General features: G+C 46.4%; 1 protein-coding gene across 1 annotated transcript in view; it reads left to right on the plus strand.

Annotated features, from left to right (window-relative positions):
• RB1 (RB transcriptional corepressor 1) overlaps positions 1–26,060 on the plus strand; it is a 262,129-nt gene that overhangs the window by 7,336 nt on the left and 228,733 nt on the right. Inside the window, exon 2 of the mRNA XM_088444859.1 lies at positions 17,588–17,705. Coding sequence (XP_088300985.1) covers positions 17,588–17,705 — 118 coding nt within the window. The remainder of the gene's footprint in view (positions 1–17,587; positions 17,706–26,060) is intronic.

Here is a 26,060-nt window from a genome sequence, read left to right on the forward strand (position 1 = left end):
CTCCAGATGGAATGGGTTGCCCGAACGGATAAAAACACAGACTAGGGTGCTTCCCCTGGAGGTGAGAATGTCTCAGGCCTGGTGGCTACAAACGGCTCATCTGAACAAGGGGCGTCGCTTTTGGATTGCAGACTGGGTTCTTCTGACGACGGACGCCAGTCTCAGAGGCTGGGGAACGGCGACGGGTCCACACTTGTTCCAGGGCAGGTGGACTCCACTAGAGACTGCGCTTCCAATACACATATTGGAACTGCGGGCAGTGTTCAAGGCTCTCCAGCAAGCAAGACAGGTCCTGCAGGGAAGGTCCGTGCAGGTATAGTCAGACATTGCCACCACAGTGGCTTACATAAACCGCCGGGAAGGGACCCGCAGCCAGGCGGCTCTGACAGAGGTGTCCCGCATTCTAATTTGGCCGGAAAAGCATCTCACCGCAATATCAGCAGTGTTCATACCCGGAGTCCTCAACTGGGAAGCAGACTTTCTCAGCCATCAAGACGTGCATCCAGGAGAGCGGTCTCTTCACCAGGAGGTGTTTCAGTTACTGGTGAACAGGTGGGGCCTTCCAGAGATAGATCTCATGGCCTCATGACACAACAACAAACTGCCGATGTTTGGTCAAGAAAAAGAGACGCAAAGGCTTGTCTAGTGGGCGCTCTGGCGGTCAGGTGGACCTTCCAGTATGCGCACCTTTTTCCTTCTTCCTCGAGTGATATGCAAGTTCAAGCAAGAAGGCGGCACTCTCCTGCTGATTGCTCCAAGAGTCTCTCAGTGGACACCCCACTGTTTTTGCCTCAACGTCAGGACCTGCTATCTCAGGGCCCTTGCCTTCATCGGGACCTGAGTCGGCTGTCTTTGACGGCGTGGCTATTGAGACTGCCCTCTTGAGGTTCAGGGGTTTTTCCAGCTCTGTGGTCAACACCATGCTGACCGCTCGGAAACCTTCATCTGCCAGCATCTACCATAGAGTATGGCGGGCTTTCTTCCAGTGGCGTCGCCCTAGAGGTTATACTCCTTGGGTGTTCAGATTGTCCAGGGTTCTGGCCTTCCTACAGGCGGGCTTAGATCAGGGTCTTCGCCTTGCTTCTCTGAATGTGCAGGTGTCTGCACTTTCAGTGTGGTTTCATCGTAGGATTGCTATGCTTCCTGATGTCCGCACCTTTATGCAAGGGGTGCTTCATATTTAGCCTCCCTTTGTCCCACCTGTGGCACCATGGGATCTGGCTGTGGTCTTGAAGGCTCTTCAAGGGCCGCCATTTGAACCACTGGGCTCAGTGTATTTGAAATGGCTAACCATTGAGACTGTATTCCTTCTGGCTATTGCTTCGGCCGGAAGGGTCTCGGAATTGGGGTCTCTCTCATGGAGGCCTCCATTTCTAATTTTTCATAGAAACAGGTCTGTGCTGCGCATTCGTCCTGGGTTTCTTCCGAAAGTGGTATCCAGTTTCCATATCAACGAGGAAATTATTGTACCATCATTTAATTCACCGGACCTTTCGGTTGGTGAGGCCACCTTCGATGTGGTGCGGGCCTTAAAGATTTATGTGGACCGCACTTCTGCTTTTAGGAAGTCGGACTTTTTGTTTGTCTTTTATGGCTTCCATTAGAGAGGTTGGCCTGCCACTAAACACTAGGTCTGTGGGTCCTTCGTGGGCGGCTCGACGTGGTGCCTCAGCGCTTCAGCTTTGCAAGGCAGCCGCGTGGTCATCTGTCCATACTTTCGTACGGTATTATGCTTTTGATACCTACGCTTCTCAGGATGCTTCCTTCGGGCGGCAGCTTCTCCTCTCAGCACAGGAGCGTCCCCACCCTTAAAGGATACTGCTTTGGGACATCCCCAAGGTATCCTGTGGATATACTATGGAACCTGAAGTAGAAAATATGAGATATGGTAAGAACTTACCCTTGTTATCTCTATTTCTACGAAGTCCATAGGGTTCCACAGGACTCCCGCCCTGTCGCACCTGTACTGCAGATGGGCTTTGCTCTGGTCACCGTTTTTTCCGTCTCCCTCTGGTGAGAATGTGATTTCTTGTGTGTTCCAGACTTTCTTCTCCCTCTTTTTATCCTCCGGCCTGAGCCTTGGGGGCGGGGTATAGGAGAGGGACCCCAGTGCATCCTGGGAGGATGGAAGATTTTTAACTTTGTGGTACCTGGATGTCTGCCGCCATCGCCTATACCCCCAAGGTATCCTGTGGAACCCTATGGACTTAGTAGAAATAGAGATAACAAGGGTAAGTTCTTACCATATCTCATATTTTATATAGCTCACACATATTCTGCAGCACTTTACAGATAATATTTGGTCACTCATATCAGGACAACAATAACCTATGGTGCTAGAAGGAACCTAATTACAGTTATTGTTAAAATATATAATACAAAATGCACTGTATTAGACCAAGCTGCTGTTTGGTGGTTGCAAGCCAAAATATAAAAACAAAACAAAAAAAAGCAACACTGCAAGCATACACACTGATGTATATAGTAATTCCAATCAACTGTGCAAAAAAAGAAAATAATGTTGCAGGTATGCTATAATATAGAAGATTTAAATAGCCAAGTATAAACAATGTCAAATGAAAAAATAAAAATACACAATAAATGTGTGTGTGTGTGTGTGTGTGTGTGTATATGAGGGCTGATTGAAAAGTAATGTGACCTATTTTCTTATTCAGCGCCGAATTCAATTATAGGCTAAAAGTGTTCGCCAATGCGATGTTCTCGCCACATTCCCTTGTATCGCTCTATTCAATTCCAGGATGTTTTCGCATGTGCGAAAACTCCATAGACTAAAAAGTTTCGCCACCCAAAGGCAGGAGAAAAGATATGTAAAATCCCTATTTTTGCCTAATAATGTGGGGACTTGGGGCCCTATTCAGACCCGCTCATTAGGCTGCGTTCGCACGTAGCCTGCCAATGTTTGCAATGTATGCATGCGCAAACTAGTCCATGCGATCGGGAAGCGCTCGCTGCGCATAGCCAGCTCGCTAGAATGCGTGACAGGACAAGCTGTTTATGGGTGGTGACGGGATGGTCGATGAAAACGGGGGTGTGGTGGTGCGAACACAGGCATGTCTGAGAGTCTTAACGCATTTTCAGAGGCGTGCATAATTAAGACGCAGCGTCCTAATACACAGAACATGGCTGAATTACACAATGCAGCACTCGCAGTGCTTGCAGTAGGGTATGGTCTTCCACAAGTGCTGTGTATGGGTCCGATGTTACCGATTGTTGCATACTCTTCCTGGAGATGATGTAGGAAAGTGGGTGTCTTAAGACAGGCTGGTGGGCGTCTAAATACACACCGCGATCGCACGCCAAGACAAAGTGGGCGTGCTAATGCCTTGCTGTGTGATCGCGGAATTTGCATACTTTGGCTGCGAGTGAACGCATCTAGCGAGCAGGTCTGAAACAGGCTCTTGGTTCAGAACGCTTTAGACACTCCCTCTAATTAGGAAAACATTTATTTTTTATTTTTTTAATTATCTTAATTCATCCTAAAAAAAAAAAAAAAAATGTCATTTTTGGGGTGCAAATGTAAAGTGTGTAAAATTGGTTAAGAAGCACTGGGACTGGTATTTTGGGGTGCTGTATGGATGGGACAGGCGTTTTTAGGATTGCAGGTGGCTGCAGCAGGTGTTTTTTATAATGCACTTTACAGACGAAAAATAAACGAATACCCATTTAAATGTACCCCCAATTTAACTATAGCAAAATTTTTTCACAAAAGAAATGGCTTTTTATCATTTCACCACACTTCTGTAAATATGCTAATAACAGCCCTTTCAACCAATTTAAGAACCCAAAATACTTTTATTAGGTCTTTTAATAAATCTCTATATTGTCAGTTTTTTTTTTAATGCGGTACAGACTGATTCCCCCAAATTACCTGTCCTTTTCGCTAGTTTCGCCATTCACTGCATTCGTACATCTGTGTTTTCGCCTGGTTTGCAATTGAATAGGGCGAAACGCGGGAACACGCTTTGTGAAAGTACGCGATAACTTCGCATACACACAGGCAAATGAGGCGAAAAGATTGCAGCCGCGAATGCATTTAGCCCGCCACGAATCCAATAACTCCATAGGATCTGAACATTTTTCTTTTTCAAAGTAGCGTCCTTCACATTCAATTCATTTTAACGATTCAAAGACGTGCAGTAGACTGTTATGTGACATCACTTTTAGCGTTGCAGCTGTGGCACTTTTCACTTCATCATCTGTTCAGAACTTTTTCACGCGCAGTTGATTTCTACTTCAGGGTCCATAGGGTATCCACAGGATACCTTGGGTATAGGTGATGACGTCAGGCATCGGGCACCATAGAGTTAAGTTTCAGCCTCCCAGGATGCACTAGGGTCCCCCTCCTATACCCCGCCCCCGAGCCAAGGCATCAGTTTAGTTTGGTGCCCGGCCGGAGTCGGATGCACCTGTTAGAGGGGGGCCATGAAGAGCCCCTGAAGTTTCTTCAATGCAGCTGTGGCTGCACATCTGGAAGTACAGCATGGACAGTCAGTCCTGACGTCCATGCTGTCTTCCCTACACCCCCGCCGGTACCAGAACTGTTCCGGGGATGCTGGTAGGCATCTGGGGTCACAGCTAGCGGTGACCCCAGATGTTTAGGACCATGGCCGGAATCAAGGGGGACAACAGGTAAGCAGCGGGATCCCGCGGTGGGTCCCCGCTTATACATGGTCCAGAGTCCCCAGGCAGGGGGCTCCCTGGGGACTGGCTGCAGCGTGGAGCCAGGTTCTAACCTGTGCTTCCACTACCCCCCTGGGACAGCAGGACCGTGGCAGAGCGGTAGCGCTGCGGCGTCCCAGGTGTTAAATGCATGCCAGGGGAGCGCGCCTTCCCTGTCTCACAGCTGGTGCCTCCCTCGCTGCACACAGCCCTCTCTGCTCTAGTTGACTAGTCCTGTGTCTGTCAACGCTCCTCCCCCAGGCCGGCCTCCTCTCTGCTCCTCGGTGGCCATCTTTGGAAGAAGCATGGTGAGCGCTGCTGGACGCTGATGAACGGTGGCATCGCGGTCTGGGTCCCCATTAAGGTCTGTGTATGCAGCGCTGTGTCCTACCAGGCTCTGAGTCTGTGTAGTTGAGGATCAGCGCTGATAGTGCAGGAATTGATTTCTTTGCTTAGTATGTGACCTATGCTAGCGTCTGCTGCCTGTACTTTCATTTTCTATCTGTCAGCATTTAACTGTCCCTGTTCTTTCTGCTAAAGCCCTTGCGGTGCGGTGCTTGCAGGGTGGTCTCACACTATACTAACGAGTATCAGTGAGAGGGGTCACATACTTACCATTATGTCTGAAAGTGATTTTCCTCTCCAGCTTTTATGTACTACATGCAAGGTACCTATAGCGGAGGGGGACGGTAGTGCGGAGGGACTATGTCGACTGTGTTATTCGTTGACGCGACCGATTACGGTCACGGCTCCGGTACAGGAACCGCCCTGGGCTTGTTTTGCCAGAGCGCTTACAACCCTCGTGGGCCAGTTAGCTCCGCAGCCTGCCTTCACTCAGATGGGTTTGTCCCAGCAGTCAGTGGTGTCGTCACCCATGCAGGGTTTCCCAAGACAATTGATGGTACCCCACAGTCTCCCTATTTCCCCTCCTCAGGTCTCTCATGAGCCTGCGTGGGTTAATTAGTTAACAAGCTCTGTACAGCAGTTGTCAGAAGTGTTGCAAGGGGAGCCTCACAAGCGGCCGGTGGCGTCTCGGTCTGCTCCTTATGAGGATGACGACGGGACGTCTGACGATGGGGAGATTCTGGATCTTTCTGACCAGGAACCTTCCCGTCCTAAAGAGTTGGACGCGAAGTCTAAGGTGTATATACCTGGCCTTATTCGTGCAGTCCGTACTGCTTTAGTTATTGAGGATGAGGAGCCTCCAGTATCAAAGTCCAAATACGCCTTTTTCAAGGATGTTAAAGGAGATACCACAGTGTTTCCTCTTTCGGGGCAATTAGTTGACCATTTAGAGGAAGCGTGGAAACAATCAATCAGGCAAACGATATCAGCCTCAAAGGCGTTTAGCAGTGGCGTATCCGTTTGCGGACAATTATTTTGCCAAGTGGGAGTCCCCTCCACAGGTGGATTCTCATGTGACACGTCTTGTCCGTAGTGCCACATTACCCATGCCATCCATGTCCTCCCTTAAGGATGCTACGGACCGCAAGGTGGAGATCTGCCTGAAGTCCGTCTGGGGGGGGCAGCGCGGCCAGCTATGGCCATTTGCTGGGTTGCCAGAGCTATGGAGCGCTGGGCTGATACGTTGGAGGCGTCCTTCGATTCCGACTGGTCGGCTGAGCAGACGGAGTTGATCGGCAATCTCCGGGATTCGGCCACTTATATCAACGAAGCGGCCTTGGATATTAGTACCCTGGCGTCTCGAATTTCTTCAGCAGCTGTAGCTGCTCGTCGCACATTGTGGTTGCGATCTTGGAAGGCGGACGCGGATTCCAAAAAGGGTTTGGAAGCGTTGCCTTTTAACGGAGAAGTTCTATTTGGTCCGTACCTGGACAAAATTGCAGCCACGCTGGCGGCAGCCCAATCGGCATGTCTCCCGTCTGCTGCAGTTCCTTCCGGTTCCGGTAAGTCGTCCTTTCGGCCATATAGGGCCCAGGGTAGGCCTAAAGCACAGTCCTTTCCCCGACGGGCTGGCCCCAAGAAATCGGCCAAGCCCCGGAAGCAGGCCTGGAGTACCAGACGTCTGGCCCCTAAGCCAGATGACAAGCCTGCGGCCTGACGGTCCGGGCCTCCCTTTGGGAGATCCCAAAGTGGGAGGCCGCCTGCTGCAGTTCACCCGTTGTTGGTCGGTCACCACGACGGACACTTGGGTTCTCGAGGTGGTCTCACACGGGTATGCCCTCTCCTTCCGGCACAGACCCCCGGCTCGATTCTTCACCACGGGTCTACCATCAGACCGGAACAAAGCCACGGAGCTGCGGAAGGTCTTGCACACTATGCTCCAGGCTGGAGTTATAGTGCCTGTTCCAAAATCCCAGAGTGGCCAGGGTTTCTCTTCCAATCTCTTTTTGGTGCAGAAACCCAATGGGTCGTTTCGTCCGATTCTCAACCTCAAAGCTCTCAACAAGTCTTTGCAGGTGCCGCAGTTTCGGATGGAGACCCTACGGTCCATAATTCTGGTGCTGGAACCTGGGGACTACATGGTGTCATTGGACATACAGGACGCTTACCTGCATGTCCCTATTCTTTTGCGCCATCAGCAGTTCCTCAGGTTTGCAATCCGCAGCGACCACTTTCAGATCCGGGCATTGCCTTTTGGCCTGGCGACAGCATCACGTGTTTTCACCAAGGTGATGGCGGTCATGGCGGCTTCCCTGCGGCTGCAGGGAGTTCGCATGTTGCCGTACTTGGACGACCTTCTCTTGGTGGCAGGATCTCCGGAGCTCCTTCTGCGCCACTTGGACTTGACCATTGCGCTACTGCAACGGCACGGCTGGTTGATAAACTGGCAGAAGTCCACCCTGATCCCGTCTCAGCGGATTCTGCATCTCGGAGCCTTATTGGACTCGAGACAGCAAAGGATCTTTGTTACGGGGGAAAAGATCTCTGCCTTACAGTCGAGGGTGCGCAGTTGTCTGCAGAGCCGCCGGGTGTCTCTGCACTCGGCAATGAGGTTACTGGGCTCCATGGTGTCGGTATTCGACATGGTGGAATATGCCCAGTTTCACTCCAGACCTCTGCAGCACCTGATCCTGTCCAAATGGAATGGACTGCCTCAGAGTCTGAAGTCCCAGACGTTGGTGCTCACTCCGGAGGTTCGCCTGTATCTAGCCTGGTGGTTGCAGACGACCCATCTCAACAGGGGTCGTCCATTCTGGGTGGCGAATTGGGTCCTGTTAACAACGGACGCCAGTCTTCGGGGCTGGGGAGCGGTCTCGGGTCCACACTTGTTCCAGGGCAGGTGGACTCCTGCAGAAGCAGAGCTTCCAATAAACATCTTGGAATTCCGAGCGGTTTTCAATGCTCTCCAGCAGGCACATCGGGTTCTCCAAGGTCACCCAGTGCAGGTCCAGTCAGACAACACTACCACCGTGGCCTACATAAACCGGCAAGGAGGAACCCGAAGTCGGGCGGCTCTCGTAAGAGGTGTCTCGGATCCTGGTATGGGCGGAGCGCAATCTTCCGGCCATATCAGCTGTCTTCATCCCGGGAGTGCTAAACTGGGAGGCGGACTTTCTCAGTCGCCAGGACGTTCATCCAGGGGAATGGTCCCTGCACCCGGACGTTTTTCAACTGCTGGTGGACAGGTGGTGTCTTCCAGAGATCGACCTCATGGCGTCCCGGCACAACAACAAGTTGCCGGTGTACGGGTCTCGCACAAGAGACGAAGAGGCGTCTCTGGTGGATGCTCTGTCCGTCCGGTGGACGTTCCGGTTTGCTTACCTCTTTCCTCCGGTTTCCCTTCTTCCACGGGTAATCCGGAAATTCAAACAGGAAGGAGGGATGCTCCTGTTGATAGCTCCCGCATGGCCCAGACGGCACTAGTTCTCAGACCTTCAGGGTCTGTCCGTGGACAGTCCTCTGCGCTTACCGCTCCGACCGGACCTTCTGTCACAGGGTCCTTGTCTTCACCCGGACCTGACTCGGCTGTCTTTGACGGCGTGGCTGTTGAGACGGCCATGTTAAGGTCCAGGGGGTTTTCCAGCTCTGTGGTACGAACCATGCTCAGAGCTCGGAAACCGTCTTCCGCGAGAATATACCATCGCGTGTGGCATACGTTCTTCCAGTGGTGTCGACCGAGAGGTTATGCACCGCAGGAGTTTCGTCTGTCTCGTGTACTCGCCTTCCTACAAGCGGGACTAGACCACGGGCTTCGCCTTGCTTCTTTGAAGGTACAGGTTTTTGCCCTGTCTGTCTGGTTTCACCGTAGGATTGCTACAATCCCTGATGTGCGCACCTTTATGCAAGGTGTTCTGCGAATTCAGCCGCCATTTGTTCCACCTGTGGCGCCTTGGGACTTGGCTGTGGTCCTGAGAGCTCTCCAAGGACCGCCGTTTGAACCACTGGGCTCAGTGGATCTTAAATGGCTTACAGCTAAGACTGTTTTCCTTCTGGCCATAGCTTTCGGCCAGACGTGTTTCTGATTTAGGGGCTCTCTTGTAGACCCCCTTTCTTGATTTTTCATGGGAACAGGGCAGTGCTACTCACTCGTCCTGATTTTCTTCCCAAAGTTGTTTCCCAGTTTCATGTTAACGAGGAAATAGTTGTTCCAGCTTTTAACTCACCCGGCCTTTCAGTGGGTGAGGCCTCTTTGGATGTTGTGCGGGCCTTAAGGACTTATGTTGACCGCACTTCTTCGTTTAGGAAGTCGGACACTTTGTTTGTCCTCTATGGCTTCCGTAAAAAGTGTTGGCCTGCTTCAAAGCAAACTTTGGCAGCCTGGATCCGTATGGCTATTTCTGAAGCTTATCTTCATGAAGGCCTGCCGGTTCCTCCTTCTGTGAAGGCTCATTCCACTAGGTCTGTGGGTCCTTCGTGGGCAGATCGACGTGGTGCCTCTGCAGTCCAAATCTGCAAGGCTGCTACGTGGTCCTCTGTGAGGTATTATGCGTTTGACACCTTTGCCTCTCAGGATGCTTCCTTCGGGCGGCGGATTCTCCTTTCAGCACAGGAGCGTCCCCACCCTTAAAGGATACAGCTTTGTGACATCACCAAGGTATCCTGTGGATACCCTATGGACCCTGAAGTAGAAAATGAGATATGGTAAGAACTTACCCTTGTTATCTCTATTTCTACGAAGTTCATAGGGTTCCACAGGACTCCCGCCCTGTCGCACCTGTGCTGCAGATGGGCTTTACTCTGGTCACCGGTTTTTCCATCTCCCTCTGGTGAGAATGTGATTCTTGTGTGTGTCCAGATCTTCCTTCTCCTCCTCCTCCTCCGGCCTATGGCTTGGTACCTAACTGAGATGCCTTGGCTCGGGGGCGGGGTATAGGAGGGGGACCCTAGTGCATCCTGGGAGGCTGAAACTTAACTCTATGGTGCCCGATGCCTGACGTCATCACCTATACCCAAGGTATCCTGTGGAACCCTATGGACTTCGTAGAAATAGAGATAACAAGAGTAAGTTCTTACCATATCTCTTATTTTTTTCAGTGTTGTCAATGCCCAGAAATCACAGGGTGCTAAGTTTGGGTTATATGGAGGGTGTTCCAGTGCTGTCCCATTAATTTCAGTCAGTGCTGCCAATGCAACAGCAGCAACATGTGGTTGGGAATTGTCTTCGAGCACAAATCACTGTTTCTCCAGCAAATGTGGTCTTTTCTTCCTCATGGCTCCATACAAATGGGTTTTCAGGACGTGTGCATAGTAGTCACCATTAATTGTCCACGGGGAACCCAGTGCTGTAGGATCATACCGTGCACATCAAAGAACAGTAGAAGCATGACTTTACACGCCGAAGGAATCGCACAGCATTTTTTTGGGGCAGAGGCGAATTTGCATGTTTCCATATACTGGACTGTTGTTTGGTCTCCGGATCATAAACACGAATCTACGATTCTTCACAATCAATGTCAGGAAATCGGGTATCCTCTCCGAAATTCGAACCATGTTCTTGCACGATTTAACTCACTGCCACATCTGCTCTTCTGTGAGATTTCTGGGTAACCACCTGGCATACACACGATGCAATTTCAGTTCCTTTGCCACAATATGATGAACCCGTTCGAATAAGATGCCAAGTGAAGCCGAAAGTTTGCGTAAAGTTAATCTTATGTAATTTTGCAACATCTCTGCAGCTTTGACCTCTGTAACCGCAGTGGATGGTCTCCCAGAACGTGTTCATCAGTCATTCGCGTATTACCCTCCTTTGAAGTGCTTCCACCACTGAAATACTGCAGCACGGCTCATTTTTTTTTATCTCTACCGTTTACTTGACGTAACATTTCATGAGTTTAATTTCCAATTTTTTTCCAAGTTAAACACCATTCAATCACACATCTCTGACGTAATCTCACAGACACGTCTTCCTCACTGCCATGATGAAAAGTACGAAGATCTTCCACTCCCTGTGACCAAACAAAGTAGAATATGGCAGTCCAACCGCAGGTTCAGACCCATCGATGTATGAACTTCACAACAACCAGCATGGCGTTGCCACATCTACCTGTGGAACAGAAAAACACAGACAGTCTAATTACTTTTCAGTCTGTCCTCGTGTGTGTGTGTGTGTGTGTGCGTGTCACAGGGTCTGCAATCCCTTAATAGGTAGTTACTTAACTGGTTTCCTCCATGTGTAGAACTGAATAGATGATTTCAAGGTGCAGCACTTAGGTTAGCAGCATAATAATTAGGTCAACGTTTCAGTTCCTTTACTGTGTTGACATTTTCATCAGGACAAAAATAAAACTACAAAACTTACTTTATATACCAGAAACAACCAGTGAACAAACAGACTCCCGGTGGCGGGACTGCTCAGCCGGCCGGTGGCTCATAACAGATTACGTCATCACGCCTGGTGCACCAGCGCTTACTCATCATAGTGTACCTTCATGGTAACAAAAGTATGTAAATACAAAAACTGCACAGAAACATTCTACATAGTATTATATACATATTACAATATCAAAATATGCAATGTGCACTGCAGCGTTTATATAGAACTGATAAGCATTAGATAGCACTTAAGACCTTAACAATGGCACAATATCACATATACCAGCTCAATAAACATTTATCAAAAAACTACACAAAAACAATGCCTAAATCAAGGTACCTAGGCCCTCATTCAGAGCCGTACGCTCTGAGCAGAGCGCACGCTCTGAATGAGGGCCGCCCTCCATAAAAATGGAGTAAAGTCACCACCCACAGCCTATACGAGCGTGCAGTTTGATGGCCGCGATGGTCGTGACCATCGAAACTGCGAGCCAGAGCCTGCGGTTGAGGTTTTCAACCGCAAGGCCTGGAGTGATTTTGGCTCTCAGAGCCAAAATCACTCCCACTGACATCGCTAGTGATGTCAGTGGGCCGGCTTCTGACGGTAGGCGTTCCCTTGGGAACGCCCCCGGCAGGGAGGCACGCCCACCAAAGGGGGCGTGCTGTCAATCAACATCGACAGCACGCCCCCTTTGATCAGACACAATGAGCGAAGGACTTTCCTTTGCTCGTTGCATCTGGCGCATGCGCACGACGGAGCTCCCTCCGTCGTGCGCATGCTCAGTGCAGACCATCGAACCACTTGCGAGCGGACAGCCGCTTGCAAGTGGGTCTGAATCAGGGCCCTAATCCCAACTGTTCATATAAGCCCCTAGGAAATAATTGCACCCAAGCAATGTAACCACCTTGTCTCACACTGTGTTAATTTTTTACTAAACTGTTGCCCCCCCCCCCAGGCTGCTTGCTACTGCCAGAATGAAGAGTAGCCCTGATGGCTGATCTGTGTGCAGCCATGCGTTTCTTTAAGGACTTCTCTGTTTCAATATATGAGCCGCACAGGATCTGGAAAACTAAAAAAACAATTAGAAGTGAGAATGTGACGGATGGAATATCTTTTTCCTGAGTGAAGATGATAAAAACTGTCACCAGAAATCAAATATCGACAAGTGGTAAACGTACATCCAAAATAACCAATTTACGGTTTACCTGTACCTCTACCTTGGGTCCAAGGTTTGAAATATCAGTCTTGATCGTACCGTACTGTGGGATAGATATATATATATACACATTTTTTTTTTATATTTTTGAATGATCTTATATAACCACTGACCTGATTGTATTTATTCACCCAAAGAATAAATGTAGAATATACTCTCCCCCTCTCTCTCTCTCTCTCTCTCTCTCTCCCGTTTAGTGTCCTGAAGTTGTACCGGATCATAGCCCCTGTCTATAAATTTTGTTCATCTGAGCTTCTGACAATATTGGATCCAAAGTAATCCATTTAATCCTTAAGAGGTTTAGAATCGCAACTGTCATGGCACAATAAATTATTCCTATCTCCTTTTAGAATAAGACTAGTACTAACCTTTGGCATAGGACGGGGCCACGCTGGACCATATACGGTCCAATCCGGATCTTAAACTTGATAATACGAGCATTATGCCATGTTACACATGGGGGTGAAACGTCAGAGACATTCTGGCAGTAGCGAACAGCCTGTATTGTAAATTCTAGGTCTAGTGCTGGGCACTGATGCCCGTGTCCGAAAAGGGGCCGTGGCCATGACAAAAGGGGGCATAGCCTTAAGACACGCCCCCCCCCCATATCGTCACTCTTGGGGGCGAAATAAGCACTTTACGGACATGCTGGGCTGCCTCCAAGCCCTCCCCTCACTGTGACTGGATGCCTGGTGCGCCAGGCGTTGACGTCATACAAGCCGCTGGACGGGTGAGCGGTCCCTCCCCGGAATTGGCTTTTGTTCACTGTGTGTTTCTGGTATGAAAGGTAAGCTTTTGTAGTTTTATTTATGTCCTGGTGAAAAATGGCAACACAGTAAAGGCATTGAAACGTTGACCATTATGCTGCTATCCTGAGTGCTTTTATTGAATGCTTGGAGTGCCGCACCTTGTAGATATTGCACACATAAACAAATGAATAGTATATGCAAGTAGCAATGAACAACTTAGCCGCGTAATGCATCTAAAGTCCTAGTTAGAGAACCCAAACAGCCGTATGAGCGCCCAAAACCAGGATTTTTTGCGGATTTATTCTCGTCACCTTAGGTGGATACTAGTAGAAATCTGCAAAACAAAGTCTCAAGCGCTCCAAGTGTCAGGGATTATGCCAGTATTAAGTGGCCAATGGTAAATTGAAAACCGTATATAATCCGTCTCAATAAATAGAAAATCCTCTTTTTTAGCAAGGATAAATATATGAAAGTTCCAAAAAAATACTCTGTCTTTATAGATAGTGGTACTCCAAAATGCTTGTATTCTTCCTATGTGCCTGGTTATTTCGCTTCTTACTGTAATGGTTCCCTGCTACGGCTCTCCTTCCCTTCGTATAGGTTCTCAGTCCCAATATATAGAAGATATAAAAGAAGGGATGCCAACATAGCATAAAACCATAAACATTTATTGAAATAGTATAGATAAAACAGATGGCCGCGTACCGTCATAGACCTTTTAAGAAAGGTACAGTGTTGAACATATAGGGGTATTTCGCTCCCCCTATAGAGCACTACCTTTCCCAATATAGGTATTCCTCAGTCTGCAGTCATCATCCATTTCACTAGTAGAAATCTGTGTGCCCACGTCACTTGTGCCCTATTGGAGCAACAATTGAATTGCTCTGTTAAGCGCCCATGACTAAAGGGCATGCAAAAACAGTTTAAACCCCCTATAAACAGCAACTCAGATTTCAGTTAGTCTTACATAAGGGGAGGGCTATCAAAGTCTACTTTTGGCCAAACCTAGTTGGCTAAAAACTATTTTCTTACATGCCAATTTGTAGTTTTCTTAATCTTCTAAATATCCATGTACACTCCTTCAAATAAATATTGTCATACATCATTATTTTTGTTAATGCAGCTTTGCAATTCCATCCTTTCTTATATGCAAATGCCGCATGAGTTGTATGACATACTCTGCTGAATTTGCAATCCCAGCACTGTGACTGAGGTGGATGGCGCTGGGCCGCCTGCTAGCTGAATAAGCCCCTGGTCTTGCCACTCCTGTAAAACAGGACAGAAGAGCCCCGTTTCTGGGAACACTGTCTGTCCCTGCCCCCGCACCGCCACTTAAATACCTCTGCCTGTCAATCAGGCAAAAGCATAGCAGGAGCTGTGTGCGATTACACAGGACCCGCTCTGCACATTTGCAGAATGTTTGTGCATGTGCAGATTCCCCATACGTGCAATGCAGAATTGGCCCCTATGTTCTCTATCACACATGCACGCTCAAACTAGGGTTAACTTTTGTCAGAAGCCAATTAGTGTAGGAGGAAACCAGAGTACCTGGAGGAAACAGAGAACATACAAACTCCACACAGATAGGACATGACTGTGAATTTAACTCATTACCTCAGTGCTTTGGGACAGTAATCCTAAACATTATGCCATCCGTGCTTTAATCATTTATGCACTGTGAAGTGATTTGGAAAAATAATCATTGAAATCTGCAAAAATAATTTTCTGGTGTCAGTTGGCCAAGATTTCCTGAAAACCAATGAGATTTCCCATTCATTTTAATCAACATTGAAGTGAGTAGGACAATCACATTTAAGAAACAAAGTTAAAAGATTATAAACTATTATGGAACTACAATTCGCATCAGCATTGCTTGGGTTTGGCATAGTTTTTCTCCTATTTTTATTGGCAATGGCTTCTGTTGCAAATGAAATACATTGCTTTGCCTATTTAAATAAATTGTAAAAAAAAAATCATTGCTTCTGTTCAGCAAAGTGATACTGTGCCTAATTCAGAGATGTACGGTGACCCTAGTGTTCACTCTAGGTCCGGCGGCAGGCAGGGCGTCTGACCTAGAGCAAGGGCCCGAAAAGGGCGTGACCAATAAAAAGGGGGCGTGTCTTTGACTCGTCCCCTTTTCGTGACTCTGGGGTGCGTGACCGGCACTTACGGATATGCCGGACAGCCCCCAAGCGCCGCGGTCACTGTGAATGGATGCCGGGCGCATGCACCCGGCAGCCATTCACCGGCGGTGACCGCTGCTCTGCCGTCTTCCCCACTCGCGGGACACTGCAGCCCGCGGGTGGAGGGCAGAACCCGCAGTGGGGCCCCACGCTGGAGGGCAGGGTGCTTTCTGCCCCTCAGAAATAGGGCAGGGTGGGGCGCCCTGCTGAAACTGCCTAGAGTGAACGCTACGGCATGGCTCGACAAAACCCGGGGGCCAGGTCGCCATGGTGACCAGATTTGGTTGCCTGGCGACCAGTTTTTCAGCAACCCCCGGGCCCTGTAGTGCACACCGCGAGTGTGGTCCACACTACAGAGTAACACACACAGAGCCGCCAGCGGCGGCTGTATGTTTGTTATAGCTGCCGATGAGTCTGTCAGACTCTCATTGACTGCTGCGTCGTCCACGGAGTGAGCCGGCTGGAGCTCGCTCATGAGCTCCGCCTTCCGGCTCGCCCCGCAGCAGGTTGGGAGAGCCGTCATGACGTCTCTCCCATAGTGCAGAGCGGCCAGGAGGAGCACGGATCAGGTAAGTTGCGTGTGTGGTTTTTTTTTTTTTTTTTTTTTTAAGGGGCACTGCATAAGGGGGGTGTCCGCTACTTGGGGCATTGCATAGTTTGGGTGGTCGCCACTGTGGGGGCACTACATAGGTGGGGGTGGCCGCTACTAGGGAGACTGTATGGGGGGGACCACTACTGGGGCACTGTACAGGGTGGGTCCGCTACTAGGGGCTATGCATAGTGGGGACTACTACTGGGGTCACTGCATAAGGGGGACTACTATTGGGGGCACTGTATAGGGGGGGACTACTACTGAGGGCAATGCATAGGGGGGACCACTTCTAGGGGCACTGATTAAAGGGGCACTACATAGGGGGACCACTACTGGGGGAACTGCATAGGGGTGCACAAAGCATATTCTTGCATCTGGGCCCTCCACTCTCTAGTTCGGCCACTGTCGGTGGTGGCTTTGCTTGCCCGGGGTTTTTTGGTTGTGGAGGGGTGGTCTTTCTGGGGGTTGGTTGCCTGGAGAGGCGGGTTAGCTGCTCAATAATGTGGCTGTGGGAGAGTGGTTTACCTGGGCTACCCCGTTAGTGGTGTGGCCACGGGGGTTGGTTGCCTGGGGCGTAGGTGCTCTGTAATGCTGCCCCGGGGGAAGGGGGGGGGGGGGGGGGGGGGTCTGGCTCCTACACTTTCATCCTGGCTCCTAGGATTTAGAAAAATGTCAAGCCCTGTGCTACGGTAACCTGATGGTTCCTTGAGATGCGAGCGTGTTTCCCCCCGCTTTCTGTGAGGGACGAGGCCAGGGTCTGCATCTATGGACACAGATTTCCTGGCCTCGCAGCTGCCAGGACCTGGTAAGCTTCAGCTACCGAAGCCTGGCCAAAGGGGCAACAGGTGCGATGCTAATCCCAGGCTGTGACCTCTGTCGCAATGCTGAGATCGAAGATGCAGCATGGAGGTATCTGTTTCCTACATTAGCATTTTAGATTGACTGAATTGCACAGACTCCTGTGTGTGGCTCCGCAGTTCCGTCCGTCTCAGGGTCGGGCCCATTGTCTAAATTGCACATATATGCAGTGTGTGTGTTTGTATATGTATGTATGTGTGTGTATATATGTATATATATGTATGTATATATGTATATATATATATATATATATATATTAAATAATTTATAGAATTTGGGGTGTACATTAACAATTTTAACGTCTTTTTTTTTTTTTTTTTTTTTTCCCCCGTTCAATAAAGAGTTAACTATTTTGGAGTGTTACAGTAAGTGACTTGTGAATTGAAACTGAATTGATTATGTAGAAATTACATTTCTAATGCAGCACCAAAGAGTGGAAGAAAATATTTTTAAAATAGAAACGTTACTTTAACTTAATTTTAACATCTTAACAAAGATGAACATTGATAGCTTTCCTCCTGTCCTTTTTATACTTTTTGGTGCGACTTTGTTTTATGACTTGACTTAATTTTTCATTCTTTTTGTCAGAAATGAATTTGGTGATCCAGACTTTGTGTCTTTGTTTGAGAAACTAAATGTATCCACACATGTCAGAGCGAGAGCATGGCAGACATATGAAAAATTATTCAATTCAGATTGGGCATTGGTAAGTGCTGAAAAACTGTCTGTATGTGGGTCTAAATATTTAACTTGAAAAGTTATGTCCAAAGTGTTTTTTTTTTGTTTTTTTTGTATCTAGATCAGTCCTCGGGACACTCAAACAGTGCATGTTTTCTATAATTCCTAGTTGGAGCACAAGTGTATTCATTACTGACTGACACATTTTAAGTCTTTCACTGCTGAGGGTTATCTCACACATGTGCTGAAGCAATTTTCTCACATTTGCAATTATCACATTCTAACAGTGGCATAACCTGGGGGGGCGAGCGGGGCACGTACCGTCAGACCCGGTGGTGTGGGGAGAGCCACCGGCTGCAGTCCAGGGCACATGCAGTCCGCCGCACTCCAGACTGAAACAAACACGCCGCCGACTGCGGTGTCTTTGTTTTAGCACTGCAGCCAATAAGAGTCAGAGATACTGAATAGTGGTGTACACCGTAATGGTTGGCGCGCTTGTGTGGTCACGGCGGCTGCTGCCTGATCTTGTGGGAGAAAACTTGACATATTTCTCAGCCACGAACAAGAGGCTGTTTCCTCAGAAGTCTTCTGAGGAAACAGCCCCTTGTTCGTGGCTGAGAAACGCGTCAAGCACCATCCCTTTTTTTCTTTGCTAAGGACGTTACCTGGGGAAAAAAGGTTTCTCCCATAAGATCGGGCAGCAGCCGCCGGGACCACACAAGCGCTCTAACCATTACGGTGTAAACCGCTCTTCAGAAGTCTAAAGCCCGGACTGATCATCCAAAACAAACAAACCTTCTGAGGTCCCGTACGAGGTAGCGGTAAGCAGCACTTGTATAGTGCTACTCGGCCCCAGACGTGTTTGATGGTCTCCCCCACGTTCCAAGTGGGATTGAGCCGTGCACGGAGGGCATACTCAATACTGTCAGTAATTATTATCCTGTGAATTACAGGCTGACCGTTATCTATGACTGCTTGGAATGATTATTAAGGTGGTAAGACCTATTCACTACTAAGTGTTTACCAACAGGCTGCCACTTGATGATCCGCCCCAGGACTGACTAATTTAAGTTTTTTGTTGCCATTAGATTGAGACATTACAGATGGTTTGTTACCATTTACCTTAATAATTTTTCATCTTGCTACAAACATATTGCAGCAAGATAGGAAAAGGATTACTGCACGAATCCACACACTGAGAAGTTCTCAATTGTAGTTCATAATACCAATTGTGTGCATGCAATAACCTTTCCTTTTTTAAAAAGGAATCTATATGATACCAGGTGCTTGAGGCTGGTCATATTAATTTAAGATTTAAGAGTCCAGATATGTTTTGTTTTTATTCACTTTCTATTTGAATGAGACAACCAGTGGTTTAGTTATTACATGTGTAGTTACTGCACACATGATTAGGAATTAATGTTTTTTTATTTTTTTTTTATTTTGTCTAATTGGCACAATCAATCATTTTGTGTTGGAATTGGATATTGTGATCTGCTGAATATTTATTCATGTCTATTCATTTTATAATCTTTATTGAATGCTTATTAATATCATTAAACTGTGATATTTATGGTTAGCGCTCTTTTTCATTTTGAGTGTTTTTCTGTTGCGTTATCTTTAGATAAGGCTCAGCTCCTTATCCGTTAATAGCAGCCACCATATTGAGCTGTCACAGAATTTTTGTAGGATCACAATTATTTCCCTTTATTGTGGAGAGCTGTAAGGATTTAGAGTCACACTAGCGTCATTCTGAGCTTTTTCCTCTGTGTTTTGTATGGGTTAAGTACAGGATCCTGATGGTCAGGATGCCGGCAGTATACAGTCAGCGGTATCCTGACAGATTTCTGTAAGTATTAAAACCCTTAACCCAGCCCTCCCCTTCCGCAGCCTAGCCCTTACCTTCCCCCTAACCATAAGTCTCCCCCTGACCCTAATCGCAATCTGTCGGGGTTCTGTCAGTAGGGATGCCGCTATCAATATTATGACGGCTGGCATCCTGACCATTAGGATGCTGACTACCTCCCATTTGTATTAGTCTCAGATGAATAAGAGGAGGTAAATATGAATCTGATTGCCATAACAATGTACAGTGCCCACTCTTTATAGTAGCCGCTTGAAACAAATGGCAAATGTGGTGCTTTGACGTATGTATGGTATTAATGTTTTATTTAGCTTTTTTACAGAGATTATACTTGGTAAGAGACAGTGCAACCACAGGCAAAAGTGCTTCAGCTGGCAAGGTCGCATCGTATGCAACCACGCCACCCCGCTGTGTGGAACAGATCTCTGGGTCCCTGGACCCCCCTGCAGTGATGCGCCAGTCTCTGATCGCTGACATTACTGCCGGAATCGCACCCTAGAATACAGTGCATGCGCTAGAAAGGAAACATCTGTGAGGGGTAATATAAACAAATATGATGCTGGAGGGGGGGGGGGGGAGGTAGAATGATCATAAAAAAAATTACATTGGTCACAGGAGGAGGTGGGAATGTGTGTGTGTATGGTAGTTATTTTATAATGGGGGCCTACGGACAGAGCACCCCTAGATATATAGATTTTTAAATAAAATATTTAGAAATATTAAAAATCCTTAAAGTTTTATTAAATTTAATAAAGAACATCAATTTCCGTTGTATGGGGAAAATATCGTCAGTTAAGTGGTTGAAGAGTATTAAGGCGCAAAAGAGGAGAAAAAACTTGGCGATTCAGTGTTAATCTTTCGTGGGGTACAAACTGCAGCTCACCAAATGTGGGTGGCAAACCCCTATCAAATGCAAGAACAAAGAAAACAAATTGTGAGCGCTGTGGTACCAGTATGAATGTATTTAATATCTAAAATGCAAAATATAAAATATCAATGTAAGCACAGAAATAAAAATCAAATCCTATAGGTACAATATTATAATAGTAAATGTCTGACCTAAAGCATCTAGGTGAACATGAGTAGCTGATAGCACTAGAATAACTACATAAGTAAGCAACAATGTGGCCACATAAATATAACCCTAAAAAAATAAATATTAACTAAAAATTAAAAAATCTATATGAAAAAAAGTCCACACAGAACCGATGAGGATCAAATCCTATAGGTGCAATATAATAATACTAAATGTCTGAGCTAATGGACCTATGTGAACATGAGTAGCTGATAGCACTAGAATAACTACATAAGTAAGCAACAATGTGGACACATAAATATAACCTTAAAAAAATAAATATTAACTAAAAATTAAAAAATCTATATGAAAAAAAGTCCACACAGAACCGATGAGGATCAAATCCTATAGGTGCAATATAATAATACTAAATGTCTGAGCTAATGGACCTATGTGAACATGAGTAGCTGATAGCACTAGAATAACTACATAAGTAAGCAACAATGTGGACACATAAATATAACCTTAAAAAAATAAATATTAACTAAAAATTAAAAAAATCTAGGGATTGAGACTAAAGCTCCTTTAGTACAACAGCAAAAGTCACGTAATAAAGAGCACAAGTAAAATCCAATTGGAGTAATGATCCAGCAGTGCAGGGATGGATACAGTTTGTAGTACTTGTAACTTAATTAGAATACATTTTTAGTATGACAGATGAATGCATAGTAAATATCCTGCAAGTGGGGAACAAATAGTAGGTAACACAATTAATAATCCACATTGGTTGATATGTACCTGTGATCTCCAAGTGTGTCTGTGTCTCAGAAGTCTCTCGTGAGAATAATGCAAAACAATCCTGCTGTGATTGTGCTAAACCAGCACTAAAAGTGGAGAGGCCTCTTCTACGTATACCTCCGATGGGATCCGCGATGTCTGACAAATGCCGTTGTCTGTACACATGAGTGGCAGGATCACTGCTCCGTAGTGAAGTACGGACAGTTCAGTGAACAGAAAAGTCAGTTGTAAGACAAAGTCTGCGTGGTAACAGGCTCTGCTGTATAGCTGCTCAGTGTGGATCTGAAATGACCACAGTGGTGCTGAGAATAGGAGTCCTAGGTGCATCAAAGTGAAGGAGGTGACGTCCATAGGTCAAGAGTCCTTTTGGATTCCAGGAATGTCTCATACATCATACAGGGGATGGCCTTTCAGCTAACTCCGTGCCAGGTTTTCCTGGACCCTTCCATGGTATCGGAGATCAGATGGATCTTAATATCTGCAGCCCGCGATCTCGGGAATCATCTGTGTGCCTGCAGATTATAACTCTCCAAGAAATGAGAAGCACGTCTGAAACTTTATGTAGTGAGAAATAACATTTTGGTGTTACAAGACTATAAAACACTTTATTCACTTAATATAAATAAGGTTTAAATACTTAACTCTTAATATGTTTTAGAAGTATTAAAAAGTATATTTCACCTTAATCTTACAAGCCTTGTATTACATTACTAATTAATAGATGTTTCATAGATCAAACCCCATGGGTCAAATGTAATGGGGTGTCTTGGTAAATTGCGAGTTTTGTGCTAAACTCGCAATTTTTCACAACTCTACAGTGTAATAGGGTGTCAGTTCAATAGAACTCGCATTTTTTCAGTGTTACTAAAAATCCCCATTCTCAAACTTTAATCCAGATGTTTTCAATGTGAAAACAATCAACTCGCCCAATGTAATAGGGTGTCTGTTTTAGACTCGCACAAAAGATGAGCAAAGTCCCCAAATAATAGACCTGCTTCAGGATAGCTACAAGTATATCCTGAGCAGGTCAGGTTAACACAGAAACATGCACATTTCCATGAGATATGTGCATGTTTCTGTGTGTAATTATGTAAAAGGTTTTTAATTTTTTTTAGAAAAAAAAATTATGTGCAGCCCCTTCCCCCACCCAAAGCCTTACCAGCCCCGGACTTTCTAAAGCCTCTCCTGGTTCTAAAAATACAGGGGACAAAATGTGTAGGGGGTCCCCTGTATATTAAGAACCAGCACAGGGCTTTGCAGAGCCGCTCCTAGTTATGGAAAAGCGGGACAAAACGAGTAGGGGCCTCTGTTAATTCCATAACCACCACATTTCACCTGTTTCCCCGGCCAAAGCATTACCCCCTGACTGCTAGTCAGCCCAGGCCGGGGATCCCTGGGGAGTTGGGTACCGCCAATAAAGGGGTCCCCCTATACAGGGCACCCCAGGCCTAGACTGATAGCCCGGGGCTATCCCTGGCACCCTAGGGTGGTGGGTTCCGGGTTGTTAGTGTTGTGTAAATTATAGGGTTAAATATTCTCTTTAGTTGTGGAACTAGACGTACCAGCAACCTTCCCCCGCATGCTGGTATTTGGAGAACCACAAATACCAGCTTGCAGGGCATTATGGGCCCTCTGGCACTTCTAGTTCCACAACTAAAGAAATACGTAAAAAAACACACACCGTGATAGTAAAACATACCTTCACACATACTCACCTAGTATCTGAAGTAATCCAAAGGGGGACCTGAAATAAAAGCCATACTCACCTCTCCTATGCATAGATCGCGTCTTCTAGTAGGCATCCAAAGGGTTAAAATAACGCAGAAAAACCCGTACCATGCCGGACTGAGCAAAGGTATGTGTGTGTGCACATACCTTTGCTTCGCGTAAATGACCGGGGCACACGTGTGCACCGTCATTGAAGGAGCCGGCAGCCAATCAACAGGCATCTCCGTCGGAGCAGCTCGCTGATTGGCTGAATGCGGTCAGCCTGTCTTCCCCATAGACTTCAATGGGGAGAATTCTTCATTGAAGTCTACCGCTACATCGTAACCATAAGGTTAATTGAGATTAACCTTGTGTTTTCATCATTGATACAATGTTGCAACATTGTATCAATGATGAAAACACAAGGTTAATCTCAATTAACCTTATGGTTACGATGTAGCGGTTCCCACGAAAGACTTCAATGGAGAATTCTCCCCATTGAAGTCTATGGGGAAGACAGGCTGACCGCATTCAGCCAATCAGCGAGCTGCTCCGACGGAGATGCCCGCTGATTGGCTGGCGGCTCCTTCAATGATGGGGCACACGTGTGCCCCGGTCATTTTACGCGGAGCAAAGGTATGTGCACACACACATACCTTTGCTCAGTCCGGCATGGTATGGGTTTTTCCGTGTTATTTTAACTGTTTGGATGCCTACTTGGAGAAGAGGACGCGATCTACGCATAGGAGAGGTGAGTATGGATTTTTATTTAAGGTACACCCCTATGGATTACTTTGGATACTAGGTGAGTATGTGTGAGTGTGCAGGTATGTTGTATTAAAGTTTTACTATCACGGTGTGTGTTTTGTTTTTTTACGTATTTCTTTAGTTGTGGAATTACAAGTGCCAGCGGGTCCATAATGCCCCGCATGCTGGTATTTGTTGTTCTCCAAATACCAGCATGCGGGGAGGCTTGCTGGTACGTCTAGTTTCACAACTAAAGAGAATATTTAACCCTATAATTTACACAAAACACTAACACTATCCACCCGGCACCCACCGCCTTAGGGTGCCGAGGATATCCCCGGGCTATCAGTCGAGGCCTGGGGTGCCCTGGAGAGGGGGACACCTTTATTGGGGGGAGTCCCCAACTCCCTAGGGATCCCCCAGTCTGGGATGACTAGCGGTCAGGGGTAATGCTTTGGCCGGGAAACCGGTGTGAGGTGCTGGTTATAGAATTAACAGGGGACCCCTGCTCGTTTTGCTCCCTGTTTTTCTGTAACCAGGACAGGCTCTGCAAAGCCCTGTGCTGGTTCTTAATATACAGGGGACCCCTACGCATTTTGTCCCCTGTATTTTTAGAACCAGGACAGGCTTTAGAAAGCCCGGGGCTGGTAAGGCTTTGGGGGGAAGCTGCACGTCATTTTTTTTATTTTTTTTAATACAGACCGAAGCCATAATGGATCTCACTGATCTGTGATGGCTTCTCTAAAACTCGTACCTTTTAATGCTAGTCACATTAAAAGGTGTAATTTTACCTAGGGAAAAACTCACCTAAACTCGCAAATGGAGTAGTCTCCAGCTGAAAAGTTTGCAGGCTATTGAATTTGCTAGTAACAGCACAAACTCGCACCTTTAAAAAATGCGAGAAGGTGCGAGTTTGTACTGTTACTAAAACAGACACCCTATTACATTTGGCCCAATGTGTCTGCTTTTGACATCTATACATTCAATATGGTAAACAAGTTAGTAGCGGCCATCATAAATAATAAAACATATCTATCTTTTAGCAGTGCATTTTCGTTAAGCTTTTAAGTTCAAAGTTCTTTTTTTATTAAGATATATATTATTGCTTATCAATATTTTAGATCGCTTATAATTATTGCATGATTTTAATGGCTTAATTCACTTTACACATACGCCTTTGCTCATTTATTAATTTTTATATATTTTCTATGTATATATTGATATTTCTCCTCGACAAGAGGGAGCCCTGTGTCTAAAGCTGGGTACACACTGGAAAGATCTATTTGCAGATCGAGTGATTTGCAGATATATCAGCAGATGATGGTAATTTATACACCCTGAACAACCATCACTGCCTCTGGCTGCGAATACCGCTGCGACCCTCTAACTGCTGCCCTCTGCAGACCGCCTGTACACAGCACGATGAGCAGATATATCTGCCATCGGCTGTGCTGTACAGTTGACACGATGTGTATGTGAACAACATAGTTCAGACATATCGTCTGTACACACTGATCGACGTGCTCACGATATACATCGGCCGTTAAATTGAACGCCCAATATTTCGGCCAGTGTGTACTCAGCATTAGTGAACTTTCATTGTAGAGTTAACATAATTGATTTTATTTTTTTTGTTTTCCTTGAAGGGGCAAACCTCAATCTTTTTTCTAGGAATAATATATATATTTTTTTCTCAATTTAATCTTAAAGCCAAACATGCAGGAAACACTACTTGAGCTTTCTAAACAAAATTGCAGTCCATAGAAGCCTTGCTAGAGGAATATCAGTGGTTTACTCGCTTTACATTCTGTTCAAGTATTTGTTGTAAGTCATGTGTTTGTGCAGGGCCCTATCTCACAGCTGTGTTGTCTAATAAAATTACCCCCGTGTGTGTCCATAACGGTAGGAAATATAGACTGTAAGTTCCACTGGGGCAAAAACTATTGTCATTGATGGAAAAGTCAATTCAAAGTGCTGTATAATATGTAGGGACTACAGTCAGGTGCACAAATATTGGGACATTGACAGAATTTTCATATTTTGGCCTCTATTCACCACCACAATGGCTTTGAAATGAAACAAACAAGATGTGCTTTAACTGCAGACTTTCAGATTTAATTTGAGGGTAATTACATCCAAATTAGGTGAATGGTGTAGGAATTACAACAGTTTCTATATGTGCCTCCCACTTTTTAAGGGGCCATAAGTAATGGGACAAACTAAACAATCCTAAATCTAACTTTCACTTTTTA

Source organism: Taudactylus pleione, unplaced genomic scaffold (genome assembly GCF_031769625.1).
Source record: "Taudactylus pleione unplaced genomic scaffold, aTauple2 ptg000005l, whole genome shotgun sequence".
NCBI classification, from domain to species: domain Eukaryota; kingdom Metazoa; phylum Chordata; class Amphibia; order Anura; family Myobatrachidae; genus Taudactylus; species Taudactylus pleione.